This window comes from Pteropus vampyrus, unplaced genomic scaffold (assembly GCF_000151845.1).
Source record: "Pteropus vampyrus isolate Shadow unplaced genomic scaffold, Pvam_2.0 Scaffold348, whole genome shotgun sequence".
In the NCBI taxonomy this organism is placed as follows: Eukaryota; Metazoa; Chordata; class Mammalia; order Chiroptera; family Pteropodidae; genus Pteropus; species Pteropus vampyrus.
This window is the reverse complement of record NW_011889129.1, coordinates 1778896-1795100: the sequence shown is the minus strand read 5'-3', so window position 1 is coordinate 1795100 and position 16205 is coordinate 1778896. Positions and strand designations below refer to the sequence as shown.

At 33.0% G+C, this 16205-nt stretch overlaps 1 protein-coding gene across 2 annotated transcripts in view; it reads right to left on the bottom strand.

The window, feature by feature from the left end:
* The window catches only part of SLF2 (SMC5-SMC6 complex localization factor 2), a 36399-nt gene that overhangs the window by 11509 nt on the left and 8685 nt on the right, over window positions 1-16205 (bottom strand). The window contains exons 5-15 of one of the 2 annotated variants that reach the window (XM_011378852.2): window positions 14668-15656; window positions 13614-13684; window positions 11103-11225; window positions 10601-10768; window positions 9490-9592; window positions 6002-6077; window positions 5066-5207; window positions 3451-3550; window positions 2649-2825; window positions 1383-1480; window positions 743-830 (exon numbers count right to left, since the gene is read on the bottom strand). In XM_011378852.2, coding sequence (XP_011377154.1) covers window positions 743-830; window positions 1383-1480; window positions 2649-2825; window positions 3451-3550; window positions 5066-5207; window positions 6002-6077; window positions 9490-9592; window positions 10601-10768; window positions 11103-11225; window positions 13614-13684; window positions 14668-15656 — 2135 coding nt within the window. The remainder of the gene's footprint in view (window positions 1-742; window positions 831-1382; window positions 1481-2648; window positions 2826-3450; window positions 3551-5065; window positions 5208-6001; window positions 6078-9489; window positions 9593-10600; window positions 10769-11102; window positions 11226-13613; window positions 13685-14667; window positions 15657-16205) is intronic. The other variant, XM_011378853.2, reaches the window with a different exon arrangement.

Here is a 16205-nt window from a genome sequence, read left to right as displayed (position 1 = left end):
ATGATATATTCACTACTTAACAAGTACCAAAGGGCAACTGCATTTAAGCTCTACAATTTAAAGACTAATATTAAAACAGGTACAAGATAAAATTAATGTACAACAGTTTTGCAATTTCTAATCTTGAGATAAAACTGCTAACCTTGATAAGGCAAACTAACTTAATAAATAGTCGTATTTAGCACATTATGATTTTTCCAATAGTTTTTTATACATTAATTCATCTAAATGTCCACAACAATCACACAGAGATGGTAGAGGGTGTGATACCATCTCCATTTCACAGATGAAGAAATTAGATCTCATTAGTTAAGTACCATTCTAAAGAGTATATGAATATTATTATGCCCAAGAGTTGAGATCTAACCCCAGCACTTTTTTTTTTCTGGCTTTATTGAAATATAATAGACAATTAGTTGCTTGTATTTACATTGTTCAATTAAATGAGGTTTTTTTTTTTTAATTATAGTTGGCATACAATAATATATTAGTTTCAGTTGTACAGCACAGTGATTAGAGATCTATATAACTCACAAAGTGATCAACCCACTAAATCTAGTACCCCACTTCCCCTCTACATATTTACACAAAATTATTAACTATTTTTCCTGTGCTATACTTTATACCTCCATGTCTATTTTGTAACTATTCATTTGTGCTTTTGACTCAGGATCCATCAATTTTCCCCTACACCTCACTAGCTCTTCCATTTATTAAAAGAAAACAAAAATATTATTTATACCTGAAGATTATTCGCATTAGGGATATCTTCATGTTTCTCATCCAAAAGCTTTGAAATAATCACTAAGCTGAGGCACTGTCTCAGTTGCCTGGAATTAGAATTTAAAAGTATTTAGAAAATATTTTAATCAATATTGCTTGAGAAGTGAATGAGCCATAAGGAGTTCTTCTAATCCTAATTGAAAACATAGCTAATGTTTCAAGAGAAGGCTGTATAAGAACAAATGTGCTTTAACAGAATAGTAAAATTTTCACGTAAAATATTTGTACATAAAGTTAGAGTTGCCTGAGGCTCAGGCAAATTAGTAAAGCCTTTATCTCTGACCCTACTGATTTACTGATAGAAAATCTATTTTACTGCTGGGATTTCTTTTCACTAAAGCAAAAAAATATGCTAATTCATTTACTTTCATAGTATGTGCCGTCTATATTACCAGATAAACTAAATTAAGAATCAAGATTATAAAATGGTCTGAGTTAAGTATCAGAATCAGGCTGTCAATGCCTTTGCCCATAGCTGAATATGAAATAAAAGACTCTAACATTCAAGGAATGATGAAAGAAAATAAAGGACCTAGAAGTATTTCATTAATATAAACATTATACATTTTTCTCAATGTTTAATTCTCACTTTTCAATACCTTCCACGTGATGTCCAGTTAGGGACCAGCTGTACCAACCACAGAAGGTTGTGGGGATGACTGGAGAGTTCATTTATGGCCAGACAGAGTTCAGGCATCTGAAAACAAAGAACAACAAATAAGATTTTTCAAATAGGTTGGTAGAATCGAATGTCCAACAGATCATCCACATCCCTTCTTGCCAAGATGAAAGCATTATTACCGAGAGAGCACTCATTTTTAAAAATAGCGTGGAGTCTAGTACCTGCTAAAATATATACAGTACAAAGATTCAGTATATCATAAATTCTAGAACAGACTGAACAGACACATTTATCAGAATTTCACTTGGCTTTCATGTTTTGTGCTACATCATATCTATATGTATTTAAACAGGACTTCTTGGAAGAATAAAGTGATCTAAATACAAATACCAGTTTCCAAAGGTCTATTATGATTGTTGCACGAGAGCATATATCTTCCTGACCTGAGATTTCTTGCATTTTAATGATCCTCAACTATTCCAGTATTTAAAGTCAAACAATCCCTGAGTAGGGGAAAGTAGTATGGGATGATGGTAATAGAGGATACAAAATTATGTCTTCAATATTAAAGCGGAGTGATGGGTACTTAGGGGTTCAATGTACTCCTCCTTCTACTTTTGTACTTTTTTGGAGCCTTCCACAAGAAAGGTTGAAACATATAATTTTAAAAAATCTAACAAAAATTATACATATTTAGTCAATGTGGCTGCAGAAATTCAACTCAAATTCTTGTTTTGTGTGTGACTCACTCTATCATTCTTTTTAGGTCTCTGCTCAAAGGCCGCCTTAAAAAGGGCTTCCTTGACTGCCTCATCTGAATGTGCAGACATCTCTGCCATGCTACTCTCTACATCCATGTACTACTTTAATTTTATTAATAGCTCTTAATACAACTTGACATATTATAATCTACATTGACTTTATTTATTATCCAACCCTCTGACCAGGATAAAACTACCATGAGGGCAAAGACTTTGTCTTTTTCACAGCTCTATCTCCAGGGTCCCATAGTAAATCCCCAATAAACACCATTCATTAATGAAATGAATAGCTGCAGTTTTAGAGAAGATTCAGTTATCATGAACTTAAATAATATGATCTCAGCAAAGATAAGTCCCTTTTTCAGTTTATTTTTCATCTGCTGAAGATCTTAACTGAGGTTAGACACTGTTCTGCATGCGCAATGAAAGTCGAATTGTGATGTCATACAAAAAACCAACACTAAAGTTTTAAGTAATGTTACCTCTATGTTCCAATCTCTGATGTTTTTCATCAGGTTTATCAGGAGGCTTTGAAAGTCCACTAGAGGAATCTGCTTCAGCTGTTTTTCCAAACTCATTTTAAACAACATTAGAATCAGCAAAATTATTTCGCGATCCTGGTAACCTTCTGGATGTATAGATGTACATAAGCCTAGAAACTTTGACATAAATGCAGAGACAAAACAACTTGAGGTATATTTTACTTGAAGAGCTCAAAATAAAAAGTTTTAAACAAAAAATGCAAAAGAGAATGTGTAGAAAACAAAACATCAGCTGTCTAGAAAGAAGCAAGAAATACTCATGTTAGTAACTGAATAAGGTGATAGGATAAGTATTTTCTTCTGCATTTTTCATTTTTAAGATTTTCTTAACAGTTCAATATCATTGATTTGATCCAGCTTTGTTTTAACATTGTTATTAATTCTTGATCACTGTTATATTGTGAGTTGTATTTTTTTTCTTCATATATCTTAATTCTAAAAAAATTGGTTTAAAAAATACTAATTTCAAAAAGCTTCTTGGTAAAGGTATTCCTAGAGCTATTTTAAATACATAACTTTGATCTCAAGATCTCTTTCACTCCCAATATTAAAACAAAAACAACAAAAACAACCTTTAATACAAAGATTATTGCTAAGAAATTTTAGAGACTGGGAATCACCAGTTTTGTTTTAAATCACCAGTTTTGTTTTAAATCACCAGTTTTGTTTTGTTTTAAAACTATTAACCACAAAACTAAATGGTTCTAGCTCTGTACTAAAGACATACAAAGTTTTTTCCTACCTTAACCACATTTAAAATGTTAGTTTCAGGAAGAGTTGAAAAAATTGGCTTAGATGAATCTTCAGTTCCTTTTCCCCCCAATGTCATCTGTGTTTTAGAACTATTGAAAAGTGAATAAAGCAGCATGAAATTAGGAACAATATAACTATTTTTAAAAACACTGAGCAACAAAAACGTTTTATTGAGGTATAATTTACATGCAATAAAAGGAATATACCCATTTTTAGTTTTGATAAATAAACTAGTATAACCACCATCCAAATCAAGAAATGGAATATTTTTGTTACCCCCAAAAGTCATTTCATGTCAGATGCAAGCCAATCTGCTATCTCCCACTCCAGGTAAACACAAATCTGATTTCTATCTCTATGCATTAGTTTTTCCTTGGACAACTACTTTTTATAAGACACTATCCTCACTGCTCTTGGTGTCAGAGAGCTATGTGGAAGGTGGCTCTTACTACAAAGAACTCATAATATTTAAAGGTTTCATGAGTGGCCGAAAGAAAATATAAAGAAACAATATAAAGAAAATATAAAGAAACAAAATATAAAGAAACAATTCTAAACACTTCAATTTTGGTTGAGGTAATCAGTGAAGGTTCATGGAAGAGAAGATACATGAATTCGGTCTTCAAAAGGTAGATAATATTTTCCTGTTTAATTTCTTGAATAAATAATATCTTCTATAGTTAAAAAGCCAAGTGGTACCAAGGCACCATATACTGTAAGAACTGTCCTCCCATTCTAGACCTTCAGCACCCATTTCCCCTCCCCACAATCACTACTAGTTTTAGTCTTTCCTTCCACAGGCATTTTATGTATGCACAAATATATATGAATATTTGCTCCTCCACCTTTAATACAAATGATAGCATATTATATACTCTGTTGTGCACTTTTCTTTTTTCACTTAATATATAACTTGGAGATACTTTCATATGAAAAGAACTTTATTTTTTAAATATCTGCTTGGTAGTCCTGTGTCCCTTTCTAGCTGTACAACCTTGGGCAAGTTACTTAATACCTTTCTGTGCCTGATTTACCAGTAAAATTGGAATGGAAATACTAATAGTTGTAGTGACTATTAAGTAAAGTACCATATATTAAGCCCTTAGAACTATGCCTGGCACATAGTAAGCAATATGTGTTAGCAGTTGTGATGATGATTATTAATATACCAATGATCTATCCCTTAAAGATGGAGTCTTTTGCTCTTATAGTGCTTCAACAAATGAGACAGGTAATATTTTGGAGAGTAGACACTAAGTATGGAGGAAGAGCCAACGCAACAATAGCTAATGTGGAGGAACAGCAAGCAGATCAATTTGGTTAGAACAAGAGGAGAGCAAAAACTAGATAACAGGTCAAAGTTTTGAATTTTGAATTACAGTTTTGAATTTTAAGAAAATGTTTCTATTTTTTCGCTATTAAACATGATGATGGTTTTTAGATTAAGACATGTTAAGAATGTATCTAATTCAAGATCCATTTCAACTTTGAGACTTTAAAAAATCAAGAATGGATATTAAACTTATCAAATGAATATTAACTGTTCTTATATAAAAATTGTTTAAAGGAATGTTTTGGGCATTAATTATGAAAAGAAAACTTACACTAGATTGTCTTCATTGAAGTCTGGCTGGAGATTCTCCAGAGGAAACAAAAATCTAAAATCAATTCCCATATTGAAAAAAACAGCCGCTATATCAGACAATGATGGTATCCAGGGCCAAACTGGTGAATCACTGAAGGTATCTAGTTAACAGAAAAAAATATGTTATCACAAATCCTGGATCCACAAACCCACAGTTGCAAGGTGGTAGTCTGCATGTGAAACACAGATTATTACAGTGATTTTATAGAAATGACAGCTGATATGTTAACAATACAGTTATTTAGAATGATCATATAGGAATTAGAAATTTTCAAGAATATCCGAAGGAAATAATATTTATGAACAAAATAGATGAATCAAAGGATATAACTCTGGAGGAAGTAACATATTTTGAAAAGACTGGAAATAACAGTGGTAAAATACCAACTATTGTTAACACAGGAAGATTTTACCATCTTCAGTGCCTATTTGTCCCAATCTTCAAAACAAGTGATACAGATAAATCACAATGCTTGTTTCATTTTAAGGGATCTCAAAAGTGAGAAAGCAACTATCACATTTTTGCAGTGGACACTTTCAATCTTCTCAGTGCATAATCAATACAACACTCTTGCTCATCAAAAGTCAATTAAAGTTAATTGACTGAATAAATAAACTTGCAACTATTTCTACCCAGCACAGTAAGCTACGACTTGGTAAATACTAGGTAAGGGCTGCCACTTCCAAGATCTTATACCTTTTTTCTCAATGTAACTAGAAAAATGCAGATACTCATGTTTGATTGGAGTTTCATTTTATTATCAAAGACTTTAATTACAAAAATAAATTTTTATTCTATATTCCCAAATATCCTAACTTTTAGCAATACAAAAGAGACCATGTACATAGCAACCACTAATTCACACCATTAGTCACAGTGAATTTATATACTCACCATTTCTAATTGTTATTTCCATCAATGTACTTAAAATCTGCATGGACACAATACAGTCTGTGTGAACTGACATCATCTGTCATAAGTAGATAAATCATAGAGTATAAAGAGAAGAAAGGAAATATGAGAATTTACTATTTGCCAGGCACATATAAAGATGTTTTATATGCCTTTCATTTAATACTTATAATAACTTTATGAAATGGTCATACATCATACATATGAGCAAACAGGCTCAGAGAGATTAAAATAGTCTACCCAACGTAATACATGAGGAGTTGACATATAAGTCTAAGTCTTACTCCAAAGTCAGGCCCTCTTCCATTCTAACATGCTGCTTGTTTTTACAGCTTTCACTTATAATTAGACAAATGTAACTATAGACAAATGTCAAATATAAATAGACATTTAAAACTATAAAAAAAAAAGAACTCCTGCCATGAAAGCCAAAAAACATAAAGGAAAAAGGCTGCTAGCTTTATCACTTCACCAGCAAAAGTCAAACCATAAACTAGTTAAAATACTTGAAAAGATACAAATATGCAAATTAACATACCAACATACTTAAAAAGGTGTTCGCTATTACCAGTAATCAAAAAATACAAAGAAAAATGACGAGATATCATTAGTTGACTTCGAGATTGGTAAAGATTGAGATTACTGATAATACCCAGTTTTCACAAGTGTACTAGAAAAGAGGAGGAATGCCCAGTGCGAAAGTAATTTGGAAAAATTTGAAAAATAATTTGGAATAATAAAAATAAATAAAAAATAATTTGGTAATATTTGTGCAAGTTATTGTCCTTATATTTTGATCTAGTCAGCTTTTTGACAAAGGACTTTTTATGCAGAGGCATATAATTAATTTTACGAGACAATTCTTTGGGAACAAAAGCTCAAATTTAAAAATGTTTTTAAAAAATCACATTGAAAGTAATTTTAAAGTGGTTTTTAGAGAAAGATATATTGTATTTCTATCTCTCTTTTGCTTTGGAGCCATGGATAATTATAATAAATTTAAATCTAAAATATAAGAGGGAATAACTCAAACGCAATCAGGCATAGAGCCTGTGCCATTTTAAAATCATCCTATATGAATAAATGTCTTTGCTATATTTGTGTTGTTACTCTCTTCTAAGGGGCAGCACCATTCAAAGGCATATTAAACATAGGACAAGTTTTAGATAACTATCTTGTGGGGGTGATGAATTCTAAGGTTGGCAACACAGCACTTGAGATAATTACATAAGTGTGTAAAGAAGTGTATACAATAACCTAATGTCTATCAATCAAGACTGAGTTAAATAAATCATGGTATAGTATTACAAAGGAATAGTGTAAGGTCATTAAAAAGGATAACATCTAGACTGCGATAAAAATCTTTAATAATTTATTGTTGTCTGAAATAAATGAGTTATAAAATAGCATATATTTTGTTTTTATTATTATACTGCAATCTGTGTACACAGAGAACAATCTAGAAAACACTAAATTTAATAGCCCTTGCAAGTTGGGAGTTCAGCTCTTTTTATTTTAATTTTCCCATTTTACTTAAATGTCTCACGATGAAATGTGAATTCTCTCTGAAAATGTTAAAAAAAGTAAACTGTCTTTCTGGTCTATTACTACATTTAGACACTTGTGATAAGGTCACAAAGGTGCCAATATTTTACTTACATTTCAACAATTAAATTTACAAAATATTAATTAGGACTATAGCATTAAAATGAATTCTGACATATTTTGTAAAAAAATACTTATAAATTGGTAAGTCTCTCCATCACAAAAAAAGGACTTGGAATTGGAAAGGAGAAATGAGACGAAGTATCTTACACACAAAAAAATGCTTAATAAATGATTATTAGTTTGTTTTTTAAAGAATAAATATGAGGAGCATAAAAAACTGCTTAAAGATATGCCTGTATGTCATTGATAGGGTTTTAAAGGCTATAATGATGGGCCCACATCAAGAAGATGAAAATTAACACAGATAAATGCAAAATCTTACTTGTAAGTTTAAGAAAAGATATATTACATAGAGAATAATGAAGCCCTGGTGTGAAAGCAAATAAAATTTTGAACTATAATAAATAGAAATATGTGAGTGGAGTAGATAGGTAAAAGTCTTGCTGAAAATGGCTGGTAAGAAAGACCTTATCTGGAAAATAGGTCCATTTATGGGGAGAGTGACACTGACAAGCAAAGGGTCTTTCAGAAAGATGATCAGTAAAGGGAAATTAAGTGACTGCAAATGTTTAATGTGGGGAGAGATGACAGCCATGAGAGTGTCTAAAAATAACTGAAGGACTGACTGTTAAGACAGATGAGGTATATTATGAGAAGCTATAGGGAAGATAATAAGTACTACTAGATGAAAACTGTAGGGAGGCAACTTTTTATTTAATTAGAACTGTTTAAAAAAATTACTGAGGTCCAAGTAGTTATCTCCTAACCCTTGGAAGCAAATGCGCCTGCCTCATAGTCTGCACCACCTGTTATTCTCTTTGCCTACATTGGCAAGGCTCATTCCAGCACTTTCTTCAGTTCTTTACTCAGAGATCACTTTATCAGTAAGGCCTTCATCAACTACTATATGTATATATTAAAAAGGCAAATTTTCTTTCCTACCCTGATATTTTTACCTACCTTAGCCTACTTTTTCTTCATAACACTTACCATCTGGCACAATATACCAGTAAATGTGCATACACACATTTGTGTTTCTTCTATATCAGAATATGGGTTTCATGATATCAGCAACACTGATTTTCTTTTTATTGCTGTTCTCTCCAGGGCCTGGCATACTTTGCACTCAAAAATGCTAGCTATATAAAAAAAGGCTGCACTGGAATATCTAGTTCTTGCCAAATACGAGATTCTCTGAAATTCTGTTTTAAAGTCCAGAATAAAAACTCATGTTTGTTCACTTTTCACTTCATATATGTTAGTTCTCTGCTACCATTGATATTTATACAGTTCCCATGTAGATAATACAAAAATTAAGATAATTATTTAAGTGGACTTAAGAGTTAAATATGAATGGATAAGAAAACCACTTGGATTTGCATACCAAGAAAATATATATATGAATGGGGAAATATTAGTAGTATACAAGTCAAATCTTAAAAATGTACATAGGCACCTCCATAAAAATGGGTAAAAAATCCCTCAGGTATGTAAGTGTTCGAAGACCTCTTCTGAAACTAACTATAATAGTGATTTACCAATGTGATGAAATGTCTTAAGTACAACCAACATTACTAACATAATTGACAACTAACATTACCCTGCATACCATCTGCGTTAGTATTTTCTTTATAATCTCTTTACATTGACTTTTTTGCTTCATTCTAATCCACTGAAATCATGTGTTTGATGTGTTAAATATTATTTTCTCTAGTAACGTGCAAATAAAATTATATTTAAAAGCTTGTTTTTAACAGAGAAATACAATAGGAGGCAACTATATCCCCAAACATTTCTCTTACCCGAAAGAGCCACTTTAACACAGGTACAGGGCACTGGACATAGTGATAAGCAGAGGTAAGGAAGCCTTGTGTTGTCAAAAAAATCTGATCTGTTTTTCCTGATCTGAAAAAATATAGTAAAATCAATATGACTGTTACTTTCATGGCAAGAAACTTCTACCACCACATCTGACATAATCAGGGAAATGAGCAAGCAAATTATCCTCAAGTCCATGGAGGTGGATTCTACCCCAATATGAATGGGTTACTCATAAAAGAAATTGAATTGATGGCCTAAAGTTGATCCAATCTGTTGGCTTGTTACTAGATTTATCTGGTGGACAAATCGTTAGCTGGCAGTGTTGAGAAGGAGACTATCAAGTCTCAGGACACTATCTGCTTTTGCCAGCTTGGGTTTATACTTCATAAAACTCAGCACCAGAATTAATTAATGAGATCTCTCTGGATCTGAGATATCATGTACCATATCAAGAGAAATTAGCTTTGTGGCAATTTGAAGAAAAGCACTGTGGTAGAGACTGCTAGATGCCTATCCCAACATTTATCTTTGTCTTTCCTCTTGATAACTGAACCCTGATTTTTAGTTGAGCACACTGGCTGCCAAAAATAAAAATCACTTCCCAGCCTTCCTTGCAGCTGGTATGGTCATGCTAAGTTCTATCCAACTAACCATAAGTAGAAATGTTGTGTGGGATTTCTGGGAATTTGAATGTAAAGGCTGGAGCTCCAATAGCACCTGAAGCAAGCAAGTGCTAAGGATGGTGGCAAAGAAAGATTATGTATTGAAACACCAGCCCTGGACTTTCTACTTCTGAATTCTTTCACATAAGAAATATACCTCTTATTTAAGCCCGTTATTTTGACAGTCACTGTTATTATACACTGATCTTAATCCTAATTAATAAAGATGTGATGTGCCAAACGACTATCTTACATTGCTCCCTATAATTAAACTAAAAAAACAAAAAACAAAAAACACAAAGGGCAATAGTAATAAGTAAGAGGATTAAGAAACTGGATAGGTCATAATAGAAATTAATGTTTAGATTACATCAGTCAGAATCTTAGAGTAATTTTTACATAAAAGTAAAATTTCTATTTTTCTACTTACTTAAGAATAAGCTTTTCTACAGCACTTTGTCCAATAAAACCAGAGTCTCTTAAATCCAAGGTATACTGATTGAAAATTTTTCCAGAATTGAGGAAATTAAATATTTCTTCACCTGGATGATGATCAGGAATAGCATCAATTGTAATTGAAAATTTCTTTAGAAATTCCCTGAAATTAAAAAAAAAAAAAAAGGTACTAAATATCAAACAGTTATACTGCACATAATTTTGTATTTAAAAGCTGGGTGCAAAGCAAGAGAACATGTGTTTTGCACCTTACACTTTTTGCTTGTTGTTAGTCCAAAATCACTAAATATGTGTGTGAAAAGAAACAATAACCAGGAGAAAAGACAAATGATGTAACTTGGCCTTAACATTTGCCTTTCAAATCCATCATAGATTATCTACTAAGTAAATAACCATCAATGGCTCATCTATTTTACAAAAACAAAGATAAAAATTGTATAAACTTAATATGGTAAACATAGTGAAAAATGCTGTACCTGTGCTCTTCTAAGAGGCCATCCTCATCATCTGTACTGTCTTGATCTCCAACTCTTATTGGGGATTTAATGCCTCGGCCCTGCCTTATATCTTCCTGTAGTTGTTTCTGCAGTTCATCTAGCCTGAGAATTGAAAGAATGTTATAATAAATGGTTTGCCTTAAAAAATATACTACCAACACTGCACAAAATTAAAAAAATCTTTATGTCTAAAAACAGCACCAAGGAAAACTCTTATTCAAATACCTTGTTATAAGACAGACTTTGTTTACACTATAGGTCAAATCTTGTTTCCCACATATATGATGATGATACAGTATATACTATTTCCACTAAACACAGAAAATCTAATTTAGGTCTTAGGCTTTTATCCATCTACTAGTATGGTATTAGAATAGTGTTCTATTGCATTAAAAAAAACTTGAACATTTCCTTATAGGTAGGACTTCAAAAATAATGCCGAAATCACTTAGAGAAAGGTAAGGAAAAATGGCAAAAGCTCAACATGACTAATTTGATTAGTCCCTCTAATCTTTAATGCTCATTTGACTTCTAGTAGATAACAACCTGATATGTTAACTAGGCTTTCTAGTAGCAGTCATTATCATTGTCATCATTATCATCACAACACCTAACTCTTACTGAGCATTTACTATGCGACAGCCACTCTACTAAAAGTGTGGTAGTTTATGATTACCCATTTTATGTATGAGGAAACAGACATTAAAAAGTTAATGTGCTCAAGCTCACAAGGTGAGGAGCTGGGATTCAAAGCCAGAGTCTAGCTTTAAAGCCTTTGCTTATATTGCTTACCAAGATTAAGTTATTTTAACTGAGGTCCTTATTCTCAGCTTCAGCTCCACAGTAGATGAGTATAATATAACAGTAAATGACCAGTAAATAAATGTACTGCTCTATCACTACAGGAAAGAATCAATCATCAGATTAAAGTAGCATCTCTGCCTTTGATCTGTGCAAGTTCAATTGTAAATAAGCAACTTCAGATCTGACATCACAAATCACATGAATTTATGAAACATTTAATTAATTTTATAATAGGAACAATTTCTTTAATTACATTCAGAAAGGGAACACTTCTGACCTACTAAGTATCTGCAATTCCTATAGTGAGCTGCTTAGTTATCAAATTTGAGACACATACATACCAACTTCAAGCCAGCTAAGCTTTTAGTGAAGTTCTCTGGGCTACTTTCAAGGATATTCCTTGAGCTCATAAGAAATATATTTTCCCCTTCTCATTAGTAAAGTAGTTGCAACCAATCATATAAATTTAATTAGGGACATTATGATCCTCAAACTTTTTGATTTCTATGTAAGTGCATGTAGGAGGCTATCAGTCATAATTCTAAATATCTTCCTCAAAAGAGTAGCTTGATGTAGAAATAACATGTCTGGTTATGCTGGTTTCAAACTTGGACTAGAAAGGCATAAAAAACATTAAAAAAAAAAATTTACCTATGCGAACAATAACAAGAAAAGCAACCCAATTAAAAATTGAGCAAAGGATCTGAACAGATATTTCTCCAAAGAAGCTATACAATAAGGGCATGAAAAGATGTTCAACATCATTAGTCACTAGGGAAATGCAAATCAAAACCATAATGAGGTACCACTTCATACTCATTAGGATGGCTACTATAAGGGCAGGGAAAAAAAAAAAAACAACAAAAAACCCAGCCAATACCAAGGCTTGGTAAAGATGTGGAGAAACTGGAAGCCTTGTGCACTGCTGGTGGAAATGTAAAATGGAGCAGCCACCATGGAAAACAATATGGCAGTTCTGCAAACAATTATGCATAGAATTATTATATGATCCGGCAATTCCACTTCTGGGCATATACCCAAAAGAATTCAAAGTGGGTACTTGAGAAATATTTGTACACCCATGTTCACAGCAGCAATATTTACAATAGTAAAAAAACAGAAGCAACCCAAGTGTCCATCAATAGATGAACAAAATGTGGTACAATGGAATATTATTCAGCCTTAAAAAGGAAATTCTGACACATGCTACAAAATGTATGAACCCCAAAGATATGCTAAGTGAAATAAGCCAGTCATAAAAGGCCACATGCTTCCAATCCCATTTATCTGAGGTACTTAGAATGGTCAATTTCATAGAGACATAAAGTACAATAGTAGTTGTGCCAGGGGATGGGAGAGGAGGGGACAATGAGGAGTTATTGTTTAATGGGCATGGAATTTCAGTTACGGAAGATAAAAGAAAGAAGTTCTGGAGATGTATGGTGGTGATGGTTGCACAACAATGTAAATGTACTTAATGCCAGTGAACTGTACCCCCTTGCACAATTAAACTTGATTAAAAGCCTGGAGAATGCTAAAAGTAGTAATGAGTAGAGGAGGCTGCAAGAGCAGGGAGTATAGGTGAGCCCTTCCTTGTAGTCAGTTCATGATTTTTTAAGGTAAATTAAAAGCCACCCACACAAATAAGCAGTATGTTAAATTTAGCAAGGTAGTCATGATGCTAACCTTTGTGTGTCTTCCATTTCCTTCACTAGACGTTCTAGAGTATTTGTGTACGTTCCACTATGAACACGTTCCTAAAACAAGAAGAAAATTTAGGAATACTTTATAACATATCTTAGTGAAAAACTGGGATGTTTTAAGTTATTTGGAGTACTATAGAATATTTTCTATTTCAATAACCTGGGCAGGAGGATACCTTTCTTAAAAAAGAATTTTCACCATCATGCTTTAAATCTAGTATTTTGTACTGCAGGCAACTTGATTTCACCATCTATTAGGAAAGGCACTACTGTTAGCCCTAGGAACTGACTCCAAACACCCAAGGGCTCCATGGCTACCCTGTCTTTATTTTTAAATTCTATTTTAGTGGAATCAAACTACTAATTTTTAGGTGTTACCATGGAACATTAACACCTTCCCCACCAAATTTCACAGACATTAGAATTCAGCTTATTCCCAAGATAGAATGAAGCACTTAAAAATAAAATTGCACACCACAATTAACAACATTTCTACACTCTACCTTCATTTACAGCAGTGGTCTCCAAAGCAGGGGGTGTGCAAGGTGATCCATTGGGGTGCAGGAAGAAAATAATAGAACTTCTATTTATACGGAACGTCTATAGAAACTCCAGTAGAACTTAGTCTATAGTAACTTCTACATTAACTTCCATAGGAAAATACTTTCTTCTTCCGTTAAAATCTGTTTTTGCATATGCTTTATAAAGTACATAATGATACATGTATTAATCTATAAGTATACATATACATATATTGGGGTGCATGCACATGTATTAATCTATAAGTATACATATATATTGGGGTGCATGCTCAAAAAAATTTTTACTAAGTGTGTGTGATCAGAAAAGTTTGGAGACCACTGATTTACAGTAATAAAACTAAAGGTATTGAAAACCCATTAACTAATCAAATACTACACCAGTTTTAGACCAATTATGAACCATAACAAATACTGAAATTTAAAATAAGTTCTAATTTTCTTCACTAATCAATCCATCTTTCTTTAAGTAAAGATAAATGCTATAGAATTACTTACTGTATAGTCTGATGACTGAGATCTAAGCCCCTTGGAAGGAGCAGAAGACTTTCCTGTAGATGCAGGAGTCTGATTGAAGTTCTGAGCCATTATTTCTTCCAGTGATTTTAATGTTTCCTCTTCCTCATCACTGTCTAGGTTGTAACCTAAACTTTCTTCATCACTATCAAAATCACCCCTTAGTTTTCTTTTCAGTGCATTGCTACCTGCATTGGAATTTCCTGAACTCTCTTTATCTGAAGGGGCTTTAGCTGAAGGTGCTGTAGGGCTTGGGATACATGGCACAACTTCCAAAGCAGCTGGGGGAGACTTTGTAGGAGTGCCATATTCTGAACGCAAAGATCCCCCAGAAATTTTCCCTGAAGATACATTAGAATCAGCCTTATTAGTCTTTGCTTTGTGTTCCTTGTGTTTGGAGGACTCTGTAGAATGCCCAGAACATTCTTTAGATGAGGAACGCTCTTTATCTTTTTTAAGAACTGGAAGAGTGCAATTTTTAGTATTTAATGGTACCCGAGAGGAACCAGCATTTGGAACATGGGAAAGTAAAGGTAGAAGTTTTGTCTCCTTTGATGCCACAGAGCTAGCAGTTTTATTTTTCTGAAGGTTGCTAGCTTTTTTAGCTGCAGACTTTTCCTGAGGTAAAGATAAGTGGGGTTTCTGCATCTTAGTCTCTTTGGTACTTGCCACACGGATTTGGTCACTATTCCTGGAAGAATGGTGGCCAGAATTTGAAGGTGCCAAGCCTGCAGAGGAGCGATCGGCTTCTTCATTCGGTTCCTTGGATATATCTTCCAAGCGCAATACACCACCAGGTGTCTTCAATGCAATATGTTTAATAAATTTCTCTCTCTGATGTGGTCCATCAGGACGCTTCTCAAGAAAGGACTCTCTTGCTTTTGGCATTATAGATTCTCTTGTGCTTTTCAGATCTGAGTCCACAGAGTTCCTTTTTCTTTTGTCAGGGAATTTATTCTGCTTAGAGCCTGCTAAAATTTAATTTTTGCTAGATTAGTGAAAAGTATACTTTCTTCTCTTAGTAAAGTTTATTCAATGAGTGTCTAGAACACCATGACAAAATGTTTAAATTCTAAAAGTTCAGGTGGAGTTTATTCACCACATATGGAATGAGGAAAAAGAGTTAATAGTATCATTTATTCATTAACTGATAAATACTGGTCAGGCCAAGACAATGACAAATGCTCATCTTCATTCCAAAACGATTAAAAGTTTACTATCTAAATATAACTAAAAGTGTCACTCTTCCACACATAAAAAACTGCATATTTGTATCAAGGAAAGGATTCCAAAAGCATTTTCTCTCAAAGTGCATATACTATTTCTTAGACCAAGGACTACCTGGTTCTAGAAATTTAACACTTCTATATTTAAATTTATAGTACCTTAAAACACAAATATGGTAACTAGCTGAAGTCAAATTTTAATTTCTCAATTAAAAAAACAATTCATCCAATCTTTCTCGCTGCTATTTGTTTATCCTTTCCCATGTATCTCTCTAGTCTTCAGCTGTGTTATGG